Source organism: Marmota flaviventris, chromosome 6, assembly GCF_047511675.1.
Source record: "Marmota flaviventris isolate mMarFla1 chromosome 6, mMarFla1.hap1, whole genome shotgun sequence".
NCBI lineage: Eukaryota > Metazoa > Chordata > Mammalia > Rodentia > Sciuridae > Marmota > Marmota flaviventris.
The window spans coordinates 148,933,332-148,953,520 of record NC_092503.1 but is presented as its reverse complement, the minus strand read 5'-3'; the positions used below and the strand labels follow the sequence as shown (position 1 = coordinate 148,953,520).

Below are 20,189 nucleotides of genomic sequence, written 5' to 3'. Positions count from 1 at the left end.
TGCACACCAAGATGCCTAGGGGAGGCAGGATCTATCTCCCACCCAGTCTCATTGCTGGCAGTGAAGGGCTCACAGTGGAAGGCAGGAGGGGACTTGGGCAGTCGTTCATAACACTGATTTATTCATAAGTAACTCATTCATAAGCCTTTAACAGCTTATAATTAAAAGTGATAAATCTCCACTTCTAAAATATTTTCTGGAAATAATGAGGTTCCAACAGATATGATCAGCTTTCAAGCATGTTGAGCTATAACTATCTCTGAACCTTTGAGAGGCAGAGTATTTTCCACTGGTGGCATGAGGACATTTATAATGAGGGTCTTGAACTCTCAAAGCATGTTGAGCTTGTGGCTTATGTGATAAATTTTTTGTTGTAAATATATTCAGTATTCTCTTTGAAATGTATGTAAATATGGGGAATCAAACTCAAAGCTATAAAAAGTGCTTTTTTGATGGATTTTGCCTTTTTTATCTTTTATTGATTTTATTATTTTTTAAATACACGACAGCAGTGATAAAGTGCTATTTTTATAGTCGCATATTTTCTCAGTGAATTGCCAAAATAAGTATATCCACTCTTAAATTGAAAGGTTTGAAGGTCATTGTCTTTGATTTTAGTATTTGGGCAACTTAATTTGAAATCAAGGCAGTATGAGTGAAGACGTCTAAAGGTGACTGTTTTTGATGTTTATAAATGTTTTCCAGTGAGATGGTCCAAAGAAATCTAACATGAAATTATGAACGTTTAACCTCTATGTGCCTCAGTCGTTCTAGTGAGTTTTGCCTTTATAAACTCTGTACTTCCAAAAAAAATTATTAATGTTGATAATCATCAAGCTAATATGAAATCCTAACTATGCCTTGGATTTCCTAGAGCTCCCTGGTGGAATGGGAACCAGATGGTGTGTGTTCTTAGGTTCCTTCCCCTTTGCACAGGAACTGTCCTGGAAGTGGACGTGAATTGTGGAAGTCAGGCACTGGCTCCAGTTGTCAAGGGACCAGAGCCCCTGCCCCAAAAGATAAAGTGATTCCTTACTGTAGCTTTATTCCTTGAGCTTTAAAGGCCTCCTGATTCTACAGGGTCCTATTAAAATGCTAATGTCCCTGGCAGATAGATGCTAAACCTCAGAATCTGGCTCTGAAGAGTTGAAAGGAACTTGGACTTGGTCCACAACTAGCTGATATAAAATACTAGGTAAAAAGATAGTGCTACCTTGCCTAGCATGCATGAGATTCTGGATTCTTAGCACCTAAAAAATAAAATAAAAATTCAGCCTAGAGAGAGCAGGAAAATAGCTCCAGGTGGAGAGAGCCACATGGGCACTGGGGTGCCAGAATAAGGAGGGCTGAGCCAAAGGATGGCCACATCCACCTCACCTGGTGGCCACATATAGCCAGCCTTTTTCTGGACTTTGGCATTTTGGGTCTCCTTTATAAAAGAAGAAAATCAATGTTGTTTCTGTGATAGAAATGCTCAAATTATAGCCCCTCAGATCTTTGGATCAAACAGCGTGGTAAGTGGTGTTATTTGTATAACTGCATTTTTTTCTTCTGGTGCGAAGATTTGAACCCCGGTGTGCTGCCATGGAGCCCAGCATGGACTGCATTTTATTTTTTGGCAGACTCACAGATGGCATCTGAAGCTTATTTCCCCCTTAGATGTGCAGGGGTGCTGTCAGAATTAGTTTACATTGTTAATGGTTGCTTGTTCTTGAGGAAATAAGACAAAAAATACATAAAGTTGTAAAAATTAATGAAAATTTAGGGCTGGGGATGTGGTTCAAGCAGTAGCGCGCTCACATGGCATGCGTGCGGCCCGGGTTCGATCCTCAGCACCACATACAAACAAAGATGTTGTGTAACTGAAAAATAAATATTAAAAAATTCTCTCTCTCTCTCTCTCCCTCTCCCCCCCTCCCCCCCCTAAAAAAAATTAAACTTTAAATCTCATATGTTCTTCTCTCATGTTCAAAAACCCAGCAAACCCCAAACTGTTGCATAGGCCCAGCTGCCATCCAGCAGGGTTTTACTATCTAATCAACTTGGCCTCACATTGAAAGGTACTGTATGTTGTTGCCTTTCCCCCTTTCCCTCTGCCTCCAAGTCTCTTGGCACAGGCATGTGAGTTGAGTTTGGGGAGTTTTCTCAAAATGCTCTTTGGAATCACCATTACCATAAAAATGAGAATTCTTTATTATTATTGTTATTATTTTTTTTTAGTTATACATGGACACAATAGCTTAATTTTTTATGTGGTGCTGAAGATCAAACCTACTGCCTCAGATGTGCTAGGCAAGCACTCTACTACTGAGCTATAGCCCCAGCCTAAAATAAGAATTCTTATAAAGAAAAATCCCATCAATACCACTCGGATACTAAAATTAAATCTCAGGAGCAAAGGGATGCTTTTGATATTGTGACCTAGACTTTTCTGTTGGCAAAAAGTCATCCCTTCCTTCCAGATATAAGAAATAGGAAGAGCTTTGGTTGTTTTTTTTTAAGTGTAGAATTTAGAAACAAAATATTGACTTGCACCTTGGATGTGATCTGTCTTACACATTGTGTTGAATGGCCACTCATTCCATAGCAGGTGCAGCCCTGCCAAAACACATGTAATTTTTATTTTAAATAAGCAGCACACCAGGTTATCAAAGTTGGGAAGTTTTAGTTAATTCGAATCTTTTGTCCATTGGTGCTTACCAATGTACTAAAAAATTTATAATCAGAAAGCTTTTAAAATGTGTTAATGCCTTAAGTTATCAGAGTGTTGAAACTCAGAATGTTGATTGCTAGAAAGTTTTGGTTGTAAAAATTCTACTTGATGCTATATTTATAATGTAGTGCTATGAAGTAATATACTGGGGTCCTAGAGATGGAACCCATGGGTGCACTACCACTGGGCCACAGCCCTTTTTATTTTTTTGTTTTGAGACAGAGTCTTGCTAGGTTGCCCAGGCTGGTCTTGAACTTGGAGTTCTCTTCCCTGAGCCCCCAAGGAGCTGGGATTACACATGTGCACCACCAGACCTGGCTCACGTGATATGTTCCTATTATCTTACTTATACCGCATTTTTGTATACTGCTTCTATAAAAATTATCTTTTGTCAACATAGCATTCTCAACTGGAGTTGAACCACTGTTTTAAATCTACTCAAATTATCCGTTTGGTTGTATCTTGATCCCCTGCAGAAAGTATAGCAGTCTTGATGCCACCTGATGTCATTGCAAGCCACCAAGCCCTACAGTTAACCTCCCAGTTTGAGTTGATACATCTTGAACAGGCTAGAACTCATGAAGCCTCTGTGGCAGATGGATGTACCTTTATTTTATTTATTTATTTGTTTATTTGATGAGAATTGCACCCAGGGCCTCACACGAGCTAGGCAAGCACTTTACCACTGAGCTATAACCATAGCCCCTCTGTGGCATATTGAGCACATTTCTCACCCATCTAGTAATTTCAAACTATTGGGTCTTAATTGTGTTTTTGTTTGGTTGGTTTTTGGTGTACTGCTTGTTTTTACAGGGCTGAGGATTGAACCCACTCTACTAGTAAGCTACATCCCCAGCCCTGCCCCTATTTTTTAAACAAAAATCAACCAAAAAAAGGGGGGGGGGGAGATAAATGCAACAATACCTTCAGTATTATTTTGCTAATAGTTAAACCAGATTTTCTTGAAATGTCACACTCTAATTCAAAAAGTCCAAATTTCTTAATGTTAATCTGATACCCACTGAAGGTTGCCATAAATAGGATCCTTTTCCTGGCCCAATCAAAAGAAAGTAAAAATGGAATTTGAGCATTTAAGAACTGGAAGCGACCATTGTCCAACCTGCAGCCTCTTAGTGATGAGGAATCTGAGGCTTCACAGTACTGGTGTGCTCAGGCCAACAGCCTTCCTCCAGCCTGCAGCCAGACCAGGTCCTCTAAGCTGCCCTGACCCTTCTGAGAGAGAAAGCACAGGGATGGGGGCATTCTGTCCTACCGTCTAAACCTTGTTGTTCACAGTGTATTTCTGCAGCGTACATTTTGCTAATACTCAGTAGTGGTCATTTCCTTCAGAATAATCGGTAGAAGTTTAAAAAGTGTTCCGGAAGCTTAGATACTAGACTAATGTTTCCTGTGGCATGGATTAGGAAACAGCACTTCCAGTAGCTACTCCTAAGCCCCGAACAGTGCTGAACAACTCGGGGAGAGCACAATGAGTTCTTTGTGGTGTAGAAGTTATTTACTCTGACTGCAAAAACTTGCCGTTATTCTCATCTACTGAATTTTTGGGTAAGGATCATGTTTTCTTAGATGCATGTAAAAGAAATAAAATAAGGAATAAGGTCAATTGGTGCTTGATAAATGCGTATGAGTGTGTGTGTGCGCGCGCACGTGTGCGTGCACAAGGAGGGTGAATTTCTGTAAAAAATAATTTCTTTTTTTCAAATGTACTAACTTGGGCAGGGGCTATGGGTCAGTGGTTGAGCATTTGCCTAGCATGTGTGAAGCCCTGGGTTCAGTCCTCAGCACTGTGTATATATTTGTGTGTGTATGCACGCACACACACACAATGTGTTAACTTTAGGATTTACAGGGTCCTCCCCCACCCACCACCCAAATACGAATTCTGAGGAATAAGGGCTAGTACCTTAGAATAACCATTGAAATAGTATAATATATGGAGTAAAATAATTGTGTCTGTCTTGGAAACTAATTTATTTACTTTTTGTGGTGCTATGGATTGCACTTAGGGACTTGGGCATGTGCTCTGCTGCTGAGCCACATCCCAAGTCCAGAAACAACTTATCAAGGACTATAGATATAAAACTTCTAAAAGCTTTAGAAACACAGGATACAGAAGTAGATATTGTTAAATATATGTATTAAAAAATCTTAGTTCCAGAAAAATATTATTTAAAAGTCTCTTATGAGATAATTTGTACTCATTTGTTAAGTTAGGGGAAGGAAGAAGGTTGGGTAAACTTTAAAATAAAAATGGTTTAGTATTTTATTTTGGAAACTAAAGTAGGAGGAAAATGTGATTATTAAATGGCAAAACTGCAGAAAATGTGGGTTTTAAAACTAGAAGGATATGCTGTATATTTTGTCATCCAACAAGTCTTCAATTTCTGGATACATTTTTTTCTAAAATTTATGCTAGGCCTAGACATAGAGGAAAGTAATTAGGGAGGGGAAAAAAAAGAAATTTTCTCAAGAACTGAAAGTACCTTTTGAAACAAAGCAAATTTCAAAAATATTTAAGAGGAAACCAAGACTTGTTTCTGATATTCTAAGAGGAGGAGGAAAAGAAGATTCTCTCTGTTTCAGTGAGTAGGTCCCACTAAGTGCTGTCAAGGAGCATAGAAACTGGATCACTCCCACACAGATGACAGGATGTGAAATAAAGTAGGCTGTCTGGAAAATAGCATGACACTGCCTTTCAAAACTGAAGGAGAAGTTACCACAGGACCCAGGTGATTGCTCCCCTGGGCATTTGTCTCTGAGACATTACTTATTTTCATTCAGGACCTTGTGCACATGTTCATAGCAGCTGTATTCCTAACAACCCAAAGCTGGAATCCAGCCATAAGTCCTTCAGTGGGTGAATGGCTCACCAAACTGTGCTACATCTATACCAGGAAATTTACAGCAGGAAGAAGGAACAAGTTTTCAGTATGTGCAACCACTTGCATACACCCTCGGAAAGTCATACTGAGTGAGAAAAGCCATATCTCTTCAAAAGAGATATGCCACATGATTCTCTTTATGTGACATTTATGAAATGACATGATTATAGATTTGGAGAACAGATGAGTGCTTGGGGCGGGTGGCATGGGAAAACTCGAGAGAGTCTTGTGATGGCACAGTTGATTATCTCAGTTGTGGTAGTTACCCGAGGCTACACATGCCAAAACTGCATGCAGGAACCATGCACACACTCAGTCCTTGTGATGGGTGAAGTCTGAAGGAGCTCTGCGGGTTGATCCTATGTCACTTTCTTGATTTTGGTAACATTGGCGTCAGGGAGGCTCAGAATGCACATTTGTTTTGGTATTAAGAACCCAGGGCCTTGAATGCTAATAAGCACAGGCTCTACCGCTGACATCCAGAGCCCAAAATGTACATTTTTTGACCACATGCTGTGAAATTATAATTATTTTAAAGTAGAAACCTTTTTAAAAATTGAATATTGAAATTTTGTATACTTCGGCCTAAGAAAAAATAAATCTGGAAAGCATACACTAAATTGCTAGTCATGGCCATGTGTTTTTATGTTGACTTCGGATACATTTTTACATTGATTTTGCTTTTCTTATGGATAAAAGTTTTCTATGGTGTCCATGCATTACTCATACATCAAAAACCTATTAAATATAAATAGCTGGCATAAAAATGAGTAGATACCATCTTTTAAACTCTGACATAATGACAGAATTTAGTGTGCTTTTTTTTAATGGTTATGTATTTGTCAGCTTATTTGTAGTTTTTGTCAGTTTAGAAAGATTTATCTATTTGTATTAGAAATGTGGAAAGTATAGAGATTTCACAATTCTCTCTTGATCTTGTCACGTGTATTTTAGTGTCACAAATTCCCTAACTCAATATAAAAACATTAGATTATAAATATTTAAATTATAGGTTTTTAGAAGTTTGTTCTTAGTCTTTATTGTCTTGAATGAAAAAAGGGTCTTAATCTTTAAAGATTCACCACATTTTTCTCAATTCACATTTAATAAGATGTTTACTGTTTCTCTTTTTAAGTTTTGGGTTGAAGATATTTTCATCAGCCCTCATCAGAGAGGCTAGTCCTGGTCTCCTTCATACAGTCCATTTCTTCTCTGCTGGCAGTGTTGGGGACCACTCTGTCATTAGAACCTCTCTTAGCAGATCTCAGGCCCCCTCAGGAGCTTCCTTGGGTGGAAGTGGTTCCTATAGTGAACATGGTGGACTTTTTTTTTTTTTTTTTTTAATTTCACATGTCTTGTGTCACCCTATGCCCATTAAAACCTATAATGAGAACTGATCAGGTCATCTGTATTAGTAATGGAATGTTTTTGCTGTAACTGTCTATTTGAAATTGATACTGGTAGCTAACATGGAAATTGTAGTCAGATAAATCCTCAGTAGTGATCTGGAGTTGAAATAAAGAGAAACACAGACCTGGGCTCCTTGGGGACAAGCTATTGCATCTTCGGATTTTTTTTTCTTTCTTTTTAATCTTAAAACTATTTGTTGAAATTCTTTAAGTCTTTGTGTTTGTCTGGTTTTCCTCAGTGTAATAAATGACATCTACTATGTGAACATGTCATCAGGTATCTTTCCATTATCTCACTGCACCAAATATGGTGGTTTCTCTTTTGTGGTTTTTGGTGGTGGTGGTGTTTGGGTTTTTGTTTTGGTATCAGGGATCAAACTCGGGGACACTTAACCACTGAGCCACACCCCCAGCCCTCTTTTGTATTTTATTTAGAGACAGGGTCTCACTGAGTAGGTCAGTGCCTTGCTAAGTTGCTACAGCTGGCTTTTAAACTTGCAATCCTCCTGAGCCTCCGGGATTACAGGTATGCGCACCACACCTGTCTGATGGTTCTTGACATCAGTGTAAAGGCTGATTTCAGGGCACGGCACCATCTGAGTGTCCTCAGCATGGAGGGCAGAGAGGGACTCTCTCTCGGCTTTAGAAGCGGTGCTGCGTGCTTTTTCATTGTGCTAAAGGCGTAGCTGGAACCATAGAGCTGGTGTAGGCCGGCTCTGAGGTGCAAGAGGAGCTCTGAAATGAAGCATGAGCCCTCATGGGACAGTGGAGATGTTTCACCTAAGGAACAACATGTTTTAATACTTCAAAGAGTGATTTTTTTCTTTCTTCTTTTTAAAAGTTATTTTAAGTTCCCTAATCCAAACCATCCCCAGCTTCCATGAGGGTTGAGGCAGGATTGGATTTTTATTCCACTATAAAAAAAATTAAGATAAAAATCTGTGGGGCCAATAATTCAGAACCATGACACAGTTTTGAAACAGTAGTCTTGAGAAAAATGAAATGTCTTCAAGTTATGTCTATAGAAAATCAAAATTCAGTCAAACAAGATATTCTTTAATTAAAACCCCTTTGATAATTTCTGCATTGCTCTTTGATAATGAGCTTCTTATTCTGGAATTATTTTTTAAAGCAGATTAGCTGAACTTTGAAGTGTTTGAAACATAGGGGTGACTTAGTCTAATGCATCGAGGCATACACATTGACAGCTAAAGGGAAACAGTGAAAAGGCATCTTCCTCCACTCATTTTTTTCTTTTGATTTCACTCTAAACTCCTTGCAGATTTATTAAGCCACTGAAAGGTAACTCATTCTTAAATATCTGAGTGGGGCTCAAAGGGTGATTTTTCACTGTATACTCTAGTTTAGTTCTTATTAACATTTCATATCATATTGCTGGTTTTAATGTTAGCACTCAGCTATTGGCTGATGTGTCCCTGGTGATTCACATATGTGTCTCACCTGATCTTGTCTACAGTCTTCATAAATAGGTGTTTTTAATCTCATTTGCAACTCAGGTGAAATTATTTATAGTAGAGGTGGATCCTTACCTTGGGCCTCTGGAGCAGCAGGGATTTCCATGCAGGTGGGTGGTTTGGGAGGCTTCCCAGAAGGTAGGAGGGAGGTCATGGGGAGAGTGAGAGGAAGGAGAAACCAACTAAAGGACGCATTCTTGAAGGTGCTGAAGAACCAGTGAGCATTTGCCATGACTCCAGGGTCTCAAGAAGTTTTGAGAGGGCATCTTGGAATCATACCACTGAATCAAGGGAGACCAGGGTTGGATACACTGACCTCTCTCACCCACTGGCCAAGAGCTGCCTCACTTCCCCAGAACTTCAGGGTATGCTGAGATCCTCTAATCAGAAAAGCACCGTGGTGCCTGGACATGGCTTGAGGTAGAGGTGCAGGGGTAGCTCCCACAGAACCACCTTCTATGGTGTCCCTGAGGGTATGTGACAGGAGACCCAGCGTTTTGTTAAAAGGACAGGACCCAGCTTGGGACTGACTCACAAACCTGTGTTCCTTCCTCTGTGACAGACCATCTTCCTATAAACACAGATGGGAGGTGGAAGATGACCCAGAAATGTAGGGCACACACGAGCTGTTAACAGTATGAGGAGAACATACCGAGGAAACATGTAGGTCATTATATGTAATTAAGGAGTTTGCCCTCCTAGTTGTGTTGCTTCAGGTAACACTAATTTGTATTCCTTGCATAGATTACAGTAAAGAAAATAATCCAGAATATTCCAATAATTAGACACCATCCCTGATTTGAGATTAAAAAAAAAAAAAAATTCCAGCCAGGCACAGTGGCACATATCTATAATCCCAGAGCTCAGGAGGCTGAGGTAGGAGTATCCCAAATTCAAAGCCAGCCTCAGCAACTTCATGAGATCTTAAGCTACTAAGCGAGATCATGTCTCAAAATTTAAAAAAAAAAAAATGTTTTTTAAAAGGGCTTGAGATATGGCTCAGTGGTTAAGCACTCCTGAATTCAATCCCTGGTACCAAAATAAACAAGCAAACAAAATAAACTGAGTTTTCAGGTTTGTCATGTATATAGGAATATGTTGTGCTCAGGAGTTGTAGTGGTAGGAAATTGAGGGGTGTGGGGGACAAAGGCAGATTGCATGGGGCCTTTTAGGCCATTGTTCATTTTATGATCTGCTGTTTTGTTAAAAACCACTTACTAACATTCAGAAGATGTTGACACTCCCCAGAGGTGTGCTAGAGGGGGCATCACTGGGCCCTGTTCTCCCCAGGACGGTCAGGCTGCTGAAACTTTGTGCTGATACCTAGAGGTTCTGGAGTCGCCCTGCCCTCTTGCTGAACTCCGCCAAGCACAGTGTCACCCCAGAGTAGGTGTTCTGAAACCTTGAGTTCTGGAATAAAAGAACTCGAGTGCCTTTCTAGGGTCTTCAGCCACCCAGAGCCAGGCAGGGGCTGGAGTTCCTACCGACAGATTGTTGGAGGAAAATGCCACATTGCTGTGTAATAAATCACCACAGACTGAACCACTGAAAATAGTACAAAGGTTGCAGCTCCCAGCCTAGGCTCCAAGTCCAGGCCCGGTTTGACTGGGCTCTCTGCCTGCAGTCTCATGGGACTGGAGTGAGGGTGTCCCAGAGTGTGTCTTTCTGGAGGCCATGGAGCAAAACCTGCTCTCAGCTCATGCAGGTTGTTGCCAGAGTCCCAGTTCCCCTCAAAGTTGTGGCACCAGGGCTCTCAGACCCTGGATGCCACATAATACCGGCCACATGGACCCACCATGGTCAGCACCAGCAACTGAGAATGGCCCCGTGTCAAATCCTTCTTGGGCTTCTCTCTGTCCAGGAAAAGTCCTGTCCTCTAGGAAAGCCTGGGTGGATCAGCCTCACTCAGACACTCCCCCTTTAGTGAAGTCACAGGGCTCAAATCCAGCACAGTCACAGTCCTGGGGCTTATGCAGGGCCAGCACATCAGGGAGCAGAGGTCTGGGTGACCTTAGGATCCTGCCCAAACCCTGTGTGAAGTACATAGGGCTTAAGGTCCCAAAGCCCTTTGTACTTCATATAGTCTAGAAATAACTCTTGACCCAAACAGGGTGAATAATGGCCCCGATGTCATTTTTATATTCTCCATATGTGGCTTGAGGAAAGGTCAAACCCCAAGGAAATATTTATCAGCTGGTATACTGGGATTCTTCATTAAGGTTGGTCATTTAGTAGTTTTTCTGCCTGTTACTGACTCAGGCCTAATTTGAAGGGCTGCCGTTCACTTTTGTTCTGAAGTTCTTCCACGTTAGTTCATTTCATACCAAAACTGGGTTAATATGTTTATCCCAGATTTCAGATGAGAAAGGTTAGCTGACTTATTAGCTAGGTTATGTGTTTGAGAAACAGCAAAGCCAGGCCAACACACTCTCTAACATACCACAATGGCTACATTTTTTTTTCCAATTTTTTTTTATTGCAGTGAAATAGGTATAATAGTTCATCTTCTTACCCATTTTAAGTGCACAGTCAGTGGTATTAAATGCATTCATAGTGTTGTGCAGCAATCACCACCCTATATCTCCAAGGCTCTTTTCAGAATTAAAACTCTGTACCATTAAACACTTTCCCATTCCTCCCTCGCTCTACCTTCTTGAAACCGCCATTCTACCCTGTCTCTGGATTTGATTACTCTAGGCACCTCACAGAGCGGGAAATCAGACAGCACTTATCTCTTTGCAGTTGGCTTATTTTACTTGGTGTAAAGGTTCAGAGGCTCCAAGGTTTATCCACATTGTAGCCTGTGTCAGAATTTCCTTCCTTTTTAAGACTGAAGAGCATTCCATTAATACATTCTTACTCTTAATATTCGAGTGCCTACTATCACCAGGCACTGAGCTTGGTTACAAGATATTAAAATGAGTACATCACAGTCCTTCAGGAACTCCAGGATTTTACCTTTTATATTATAATTTATAAATCATCTACAAAAGTTTGAACACAGTGATGCAGCTTGTTCAGGACAGAGCCACAGATTCCACTTGAGTTAGCCCAAGGATTACCTGAGCATTAGGTCCTGAAACATGAGCAGCCGCTTATCTCTGAAGAGTGGGTTTTGCAGGGGAAGGGTCATTCCATCAGGGATCAGTGAAGACCAAGTGCAGCAGAGAGGTTGGGGCAAAGAGGAACTGTCTGTGCAGTCAGGTGCCAGCCCACCTCAAAGCCATGAGCACTGTCCACACGAGGGAGGGTGACTGTTTCCCATCTAGTCCCTTTTCAGCCCTAACAGAGTCATTCTGCTTCCCCAGCTGAACTGGATGCTGAGCACACGCAGAAGGTCCTGGAAATGGAGCACACCCAGCAAATGAAGCTGAAGGAGCGGCAGAAGTTTTTTGAGGAAGCCTTCCAGCAGGACATGGAGCAGTACCTTTCCACGGGGTACCTGCAGATCGCAGAGAGGCGCGGTGAGCTGGCACTTGCGGGTAAAGCCTTGGAAGTCCCTTTCTAGTAATAGACCCTGAAATCCAAGCATCGAGATCAGGCCATATCCATCTTGCCCTTGTTCTTCCAGTTCTAGGTTCTAGTTGAAGATTTCAAAAATAAATAACCTTTTAAAATTACAAACCAATTATGCTCATACAAAATTTGAAGGGAAAGAAAGAAAGAAAGAAAGAAAATTGCTTTCCTTGCAGTGCTGGGGATTGAGTCTAGGGCCTAGCACAGGGCAGACCATGCTGAGTTACAGTCACACCTTTAGCCAGAAAAACACTTTTTTAGAATGAAAAAGACAAATTATTCATAATTCTATAGCATAGGGTAAGATCTATTAATATTTTAGTGTTGTTCTTTTTGGACTTTGTTCATGAGTCTATTTGTAATTGGTATCAAGCTATACATCTACGTGGCTTTGTATCTTGACTTTTTTTTTCCTGGTACTATGGATTGAATCCAGGCAGGAATCCATGGAGCTACATCCTCAACTCTTTTAAAAATTTTTTTTGAGACAGGGTCTCACTAAGTTACTCAGGCTGGCTTTGAACTCGTAATCCTCTGGATTCAGCCTCCAGTATTATTAAAAATTCTTTGAGGACTGGACATGTAGCTGGGAGAGAGAGAGAGAGAGAGAGAGAGAGAGAGAGAAAGTGTGTGTGTGTGTGTGTGTGTGAGAGAGAGAGAGAGAGAGAGAGAGTCTTAGTATGCATGAGGCCTCAGGACTCAATCCTGGGGAACAAAAAAAAAGTTATTTGAAAGGATGTGTTTTAAAAGGTACATATTCATCATCAGGATGCATCCTAACATGGCCCCTCACTATCCATGAGGAATCAGTCCCAAGACCCCCCCCACACACACACACACTGCCAAAATCTGTGCATGCTCAAGTCTCTTACATAAAATGTGTACTATTTGCATATAACCTGTGCATTCCTCTGGAATCATCTTGAGGTTTAAATCATGTCAGGTTACCTAGGATATAAGTGACTGCTGTGTGCAGAGTTGTACCATGTTGTTTAGAGAATAATGTCAAGAAAAAAAAATCTGTATGGTTCAGTGCAGATGTACCCATTGGAGGCCTATCTACATTTTTCCACCTGAGGTTGATTGTGGAGAATGAGGTTATGGAGGGCCCACTGTATTTAATCAATTCCCTGGTTGAACATTTAGATTTTTTTTTTAACCTCTTTAATCAGTGCTGTGAGACATCCATATGCATAAATGAATAAGTCAGCCAGGGTGGAAGTGAGGACACAGGACTCCTTCCACTGGCTGCCCCAGGAGCAATGGCCAGGTAGGCAGGGCAGTGACTTCCGGCAACTTGTGTTCCCTCCAGCAGGTGCCATGGTCCCAGAGCCTGTTGCCCAGGGCACGTGGAAGAGAGCGTGTGCTTCCCTGTCCCTCTGGGCACCTCAGCACCTCCTGGAGATGTTCCTATCCAGATCTCTCAGTGCCCCACCCCCACCATGCCCCCTCTGTCTGGCTTTGTTTCTTCTTTGACATCCAATTCCCTGTCCCCTCCTGGAGAGGATAAAGAAATGAATGAAGGAAAGTGATGTAGAGAGAATAGATTATAGCTCTTTTGGGTGCCTCAGGCTGTGCTAACGGAAATGGGTGATCAGTGACACAGTTGGTGCTTTCCACACTGGAGCTGATGGGACGGGGTCTGGAGTGTGACTTCTCTAGCTCCCTGGTCAGCTTCTTCCCGTTTCACCCACTGACCTAGAAAGTCAGACTGCCCAGCTTAGGTGCCCAGGTGCTGAGTAGAGCAGCTGCCTGGCTCCTTGGGGAGGAAAGAGAGGCTCCCTCCAGGCTGCTTATCCTGTCAGGACACTATCATGGCAGATGCTGTGGACTGGGTGACCAAAATAGCAGAAGTGGATTCCTTCCAGTACTGGAGGGCTGTACGTGGCTTCTGGTGTCCTGGCTTAGCTGCCACCTCACTGTGGGGGCATGCACCTTGGTGTCTTATGAGGGCACTGTCTCTTGCTGGGTCCCAGCCTCAGACTCCGACTGACCTTACCTCCCAAGGGCCCTGTCTCCATGCTCACTCATTGGGGGTTGCAGCTTCGACTAGTGAATTTTGAGGGCACACAGTTACTCCATATAGATACGCATACACTGGGCAACCTGAGATTCGAACATAGTGGAACTCTACAGCAGTGCCTCAAGTCATGGGGGAGATGGGATGATAAAACTGTCACCAAAACTCTCACTGCCCAACGATTTAACTCCACCCTGTTCAATTTTGTTGATCACGTACTAGCCCACGGGAGACAAAGAGGAAATGAAATGAGAGTGCACCAAGCAGCGCCTATTCTCACAGGGAAACACATGGGCACGCAACCAGATGACCCATGGGGTAGAAGCTGCTGGGCTCCGAGCTCTTTTGGTGGCCAGTGTACCCTGGAGACAGGCCCTGGGCTGTGGATGTGGCAGCCTCCATGCCTCAGTACAGGTCTGTAGGGAGAAGGGACGTAGTGAACCCTTGTGGGACAAATGTCAGTTAAATATTAAGTGGTTGAATTTTTGTGGTTTTGAGCCTCTCAAGAATAATTTTCTTCAAGCTTCAAGAAAGTGTTTGGCTCATTTAAGGTTAAAACTAAATGGTACCAGGCCCATGATGCCAATGCACTGAAGGAGAAAGTGGCAGGCCATGCCCTGTCGGCTCTGTGCCTCAGCTAGAGCTGCAGAGGCCTTGCCACAGGGTGCACAGAGCCTGCCTGACAGTCACCCGCCCTTTCCTATAGAGGGATTTTCATCCCCAGAGATGAATATGGGGAAGTTTTAGAAGAATCAATCAAAATTAAAAATTGCTACAGTGAACATGGGATTTTGGACTCACTCCACTGAATCAGAAATAGCAGTCTGAATTTTTTTTTTAACTTTCAAAAGCATCATTTTTTAATTAAGACAAGGCTATGGAAAATTTTATCCAGAAAATTTTCAGCGTAAAGCGCAAATGCCCATCTTTGAGCAGTTGGAGCATGGTGGGGCTGTGGGAGCCCATGGAACCAGAGGCAGGGCCCGGGACTGAGCTGCCACAGACATGCAGTGTGCTGGCAGGACCCGGGTGTGCTGGGCACATGAGGTGCTCTGTAAGGGCCTGGACCAGGTTTGATCTCTGCGCCTGACATGATCTGAGTCTTAGAAAAGCACTGTTATTGCTTTGATTCTGTGCTGAGTGCTTCAGGGCCGGACAGGGCAGTAGTTATGTACCTGTGTTCCTTGGCTCCCTGTTCCCACAGATTGCAGGTTCCTGTGGCTGTCCGCTGACTGCTGGTCAGCAGGGTTGAATCCCCTGGAGCCAGGGCGCCCTCTACCTATGGAGACTGGCTCGGCCTTGGCATCTTCTCATCTGGGAAGAGAATGAGGTGACATTAGCAACAAAGTTAAGAAAGAAAGACTTTATGAGTTAAAAAGGCGCCGATACTAAAAGGTCACCCAAGAGACATTCCAGAAGGCAAAATTGTCTTAAAACAGGTGCCAGCGAATGGCTTGAACTTGGTGTAAAATCTCCCTAGGAGGGTTTTATTTAGAACTGTGAGAATTACTGTTTTTCATTACTGTTTTTCATTTTAGTGAGGAAATATTGTAAATATCCAAAAAAGAACTGATAGTTGCATAACATACCCACATTTCTACACTTAACATGTTACCTTTGTAACAGTTTTGAAGGAGATAGTACTCCAGAGACACAGGCATAAATAATAATGTCCACAGGCCCCACCCAGCTGAGCCCCTTGCTGGTCACACCGCCTTCCTCACTCTAGGCGACCTTCACCACACACTGTGTCTGGCCTGTACTCCAAAACAGTACGTGGCTATGCTTGGCACATTTCAAAACCTTACGGAAATGGTCATATGGTGTATGTCTTCATGAACCTGCTTTCTTGGGCAGGCATCTTGATAATCATCTGTATTGATATTTTCACCTCAAACTAAATTTATTTATATTGAACAAATATGCTTTTGCTGTGTTGATCAGTCTTCCCAGTTTTAACCTTTTGTTAGGAACAGTGCTGGTCTGGACATTCTAGTTTTTTAAGAGCTACTTTAGGCCAGTGCTTCTCAAGCACGAGCAGCCTCCCAGGCTGGCACTCTCAGCAGGTCCCCAATGGTGCCGAGGCAGCTGCTGTTCTGGGGACCACACTTTGAGAACCACTGCTCTAGGGGGGAGTAAGTACTTATCATGTGGCATGCGTATCTTTAAGGTTACTAGATTCTGTTGCACTGTTTGCCAAGACATTTGTCTCTGTTTGTAATCTCCCTGGCCATATTTGTGTTCTGCTTACTTTATATCTTTGTCAACACCTCATAAAGTCAGATAAATTTTTGCCCAAAAAATCAGTATGAAATGCCATTGTTTTGGTTCTAACTTTGTTTTTCTTAGTTTACCTTCCTTTACCAAGTTTTAAGCTTATGGGTATTGGCCTTTGTTGATCTCTCGGATGCATGTAACTTCTCTCAATCTTTGCTAATTTGTAATAAGTTCCTGAGGCTGGCTTTGAACTTGTGCTCCTTCTGCCCTCAGCCCCTGTGAGCCACTGACTGGGATTATAGATTTGTGCCACCACACCTGGCTCTAAATCAAAACTTTAAGTGATCAGCTTTGCCAATTTTGTTTATGGTTTGTGAAAGAATGAACAAGGCTCATCATCAGAGAAAATGCCCGTTTATTGAGGAACAGCTCTGCATATTTATAGAGCCGGGGGTGGTTTGGCAGTTATGACAGTTTAACAGTTTAATGGTTTGACAGTTGGCATGGGGTGCTTTCTGATTGGTGGGTAAGGACCATGTGAGTCAGCAGGGCTAGTCTGATTGGTGGGTAAGGATCATGTGAGCCACCAGGGCTAGTCTGATTGGTGGGTAAGGATCATGTGAGTCAGCAGGGCTAGTCTGATTGGTGGGTAAGGATCATGTGAGTCAGCAAGGCTCACCATTGGACGACTCTTTTCGGGGGATGGGGAAGTTAGTCTTTGGAGCGTGGGCGACTCCCAACAGTTTGTGCTTTTGTGTTTTAAGAAATTCTTCAAATTGTTTTTCACTTTACTTGGCTCTTTGTTTACTGACTGGCATAGTCACAAGGCAGGGGTCCAGCGTGGACTTCCCCTGCAGCAGTGACTGCTGGCCGCAGCCCTGGGACCCTGTGTGCACAGCCTTCTCTGTCAGTGTCTGTAAGTTCCTGAGTCTCCCCAGGCATTCTCCAGCTCCCGCGGCCTACTATCTTGCTCCAGTTCAAGACCATCCTAAGAATCATCAAGCAGCAGTTTGCAGCTGGGGACAGTTTTTGCAGCCTGTGCCCCCATACTTGGCCTCATCTTGTTGCAGCTCCGGTAAAAGTCTGTCAGAGGGGCTGGTGCAGGGCCAGGGCACTGTCAACTCCCTGCACTGCCTATGACAGCCCCACACAAAGAACTTATTTGGTCCAGAGTGCCAACGAAGGTGGAGAGGCCCTGTTTTATACTGAGTCTAGATATTTGCTATGTGCCCCCACCTGTACCCCCACACAGGCCATTGTTCTTCAGGATCACTGTGTCCTCTGTACAGTGTTCAAGTTTCAAGTTCTTTGCAAAACCTTGTCCAAAATTTAGCTGAAATTGCATTAAGCTTCTGGACAGAACCTTGGCCTCTGCTGGATCATAAACCTCCTGGTTTATTCCTGAGCGGGGAGGGAGTTGCCTCAGATGCTGCTGGCGCCAGGAATTTGTATTTTAAGAGTGATCCCTTCCCCTGCTGGTGATGGGGAGTTTGTTTGTTGTAAATTCTGGCAGATTTTCCATGAGTTGCCTTTTATTTTCTATCATTGTTATCAGTAGAACTCTTTAGACTTTTCTGTACTTAAGCTTGGGTTTGCATTTGCATTCCCAAAACTCTTCTTTTGTCCCACTTGGGACTGCTCCTACCCCAGCCAGAATGCCCTGCTCCAAGTATCACCTGGAAACCAAGCGCCCAGGAAATAGAATAAGTGCTATATAGGGGCCAAGGCAACAGTGAGTGACCAAAGATGACTTAAGACAGACTTAAAACAGCATGCTATTTGGCGAAGATGCAAGATGGTTGCCCAATGCCAATAAAATCTACTTTTTAATTTATTAGGAACAAAAAGTACAGTGTCTTGTGTTGTGAATCTTCTCAGAGCCCATGGGCAGCATGTCATCCATGGAGGTGAACGTGGACATGCTGGAGCAGATGGATTTGATGGACATCTCTGACCAGGAGGCCCTGGATGTCTTCTTGAATTCGGGTGGAGAGGAGAACGCTGTGCTGTCCCCGGGGTTAGGTAGGATGGACATCCCTGTGTAAATGACCCTGTTCTTACCAGCATCCCCTGGGCAGTCTCCCCACACCTGTGTCTGGCCTGGACGTTGGTGGGTTCTCCTCGAGGGTTTTAAATTTCTACCCCAGCACCTCAGGGAGGAGGGGGTGCATCATCTAGCCCAGAAATTGGAGAACTGGGATCTGGGTGTCGGGGACTGTCCTGCTCAGCTGGCACTTGGCCTAAGGGTTATCTTTTTAAAAATCCTTCCCACTCACATTCAGTTCAGCGGAATTTGACCATGGTCTGTTTGGGCACTCTTGTCAGTATAGTAAAGACACTTGTAACCCCGTGGGGCCCCTAACTCCAATCTCAAGCCTTCCCAAAATTGTTTCAGTTCATTCATCAATAATTGGCTGAGGTACTGGATCTGTACCTGGCCTCACCACACTTGAAGCTGTAGTACAATTCTTCTGGCTGGGAATTGAACTCTGGCCTCACACGTGCTGGGCAAGCCCTCCACCACAGGGCCACAGTCCACAGTATATGATGCTTCACAGGCAGCTCTTAAATTTCACTCACAGAAGGGGAAGGCCAAGCCCCGCCCAGCCACACTGCAGCCTTCCCTGGGACATTCTGCCAACAGCAGGGAGCCCACTTCCTCTAGCCTCTCCTCTCTGCTTGGCAAACCTGTGAAAGCACTCTCTTCCTGGTCCTGTCCTGAGAAGGTGGGACACTGGAAATAAGACGGGGCTGGGAGAAATTTTAGCAGGAGTATGTAAAATATATTCCTAGAAGAGCTTCTCTCTACTCGGGAACTACCCAAAGATAGTTCTCTTGGCATTCATGTTCTGGATGGCTTTAAAGGATATGTACAGAGCAAGCAACTCAGGAGGAAGGAGGGTTGGAAATTTGAGACCAGCCTCAGTAAGACTTTATCTCAAGAAGGGCTGGGGGATGCAGCTGTGGGAGGGGTGAGATGACTTGTGTAGATTACCATGGACCCCAGCTCAGTCTTGCTGGTCTGTTGTTCGCTCAGACCACCAGCTGCCTCTGGCCTGCTTAGCTCAGTACGCCCAGGGTTGTTCCTGCACGGGGCTGAGCAGTCTGGCAAATTTATGGGTGTCATAAAACTTTGCTAACGGAATTTCTTTTTCTCTTTGGGTACCAGGGATTGGACTCTGGGCCACTCAACAACGGAGTCACATCCCCAGTCCTATTTTTTGTATTAGAGACAGGGTCTCACCGAGTTGCTTAGCGCCTTCCTAAATTGCTGAGGCTGGCTTTGAACTCGAGATCCTCCGCCTCCCAAGCCACTGTGCCCGGCCTAACAATGTATTTTAATTTCACAGGGCCGGAAACTGACACCTGTCAGAATGAAATTACTCTTCAGGTTCCAAATGCCTCAGAGTCCCTGCCCAAGCTACCTTCCTCACCCTGTGTGTGCACAGAATCGGCCACCCTGGACCGCAGTGAAGGTGGGGAATGCCCCCTTGTCCAGTCTGATGAGGAGGAAGTTCAGGTGGACACTGCCCTGGCCACTTCCCATGCTGACAGCCAGGCCACTCCAGATGCTAGTGATGACAGCGACTCAAATCAGGAGGAGTGACTGAAGTGTCAGCCGTGCACAGAACGCTCCTGTAAAGCCAGGTTTTTAATGATTTTACACAATTGCCAATGATGTGTGAGAAACTGACAGAAGAGCTGATAATAAAGTTTGAGGACTTTGAACACTGACTTGGGAGAGTAGCTGGTTTGTACAGAGGCTTCTGCCTACATAGGTCCTCAAGGCCAGCATGACAGGGGTTGCTAAGAGCACAATGAAGGGACACCCACTGAGGCAGCCTCCCCAGAGCATGGCTGGGCCCTGGGGCTCCACAGTGGCTCAGGCCTGAATGAACATAGCAAGCCCTTTACAGGTTCATAGTCTACTTCTAT

General features: G+C 43.6%; 1 protein-coding gene across 2 annotated transcripts in view; it reads left to right on the top strand.

The window, feature by feature from the left end:
* Dtnbp1 (dystrobrevin binding protein 1) overlaps positions 1-19,988 on the top strand; it is a 115,788-nt gene extending 95,800 nt beyond the window's left edge. The window contains exons 8-10 of one of the 2 annotated variants that reach the window (XM_027948187.3): positions 11,809-11,982; positions 18,132-18,275; positions 19,604-19,988. In XM_027948187.3, coding sequence (XP_027803988.3) covers positions 11,809-11,982; positions 18,132-18,275; positions 19,604-19,860 — 575 coding nt within the window. In that variant the 3' untranslated portion in view covers positions 19,861-19,988. The remainder of the gene's footprint in view (positions 1-11,808; positions 11,983-18,131; positions 18,276-19,603) is intronic. The other variant, XM_027948188.3, reaches the window with a different exon arrangement.
* Positions 19,989-20,189: the final 201 nt, after the last annotated feature.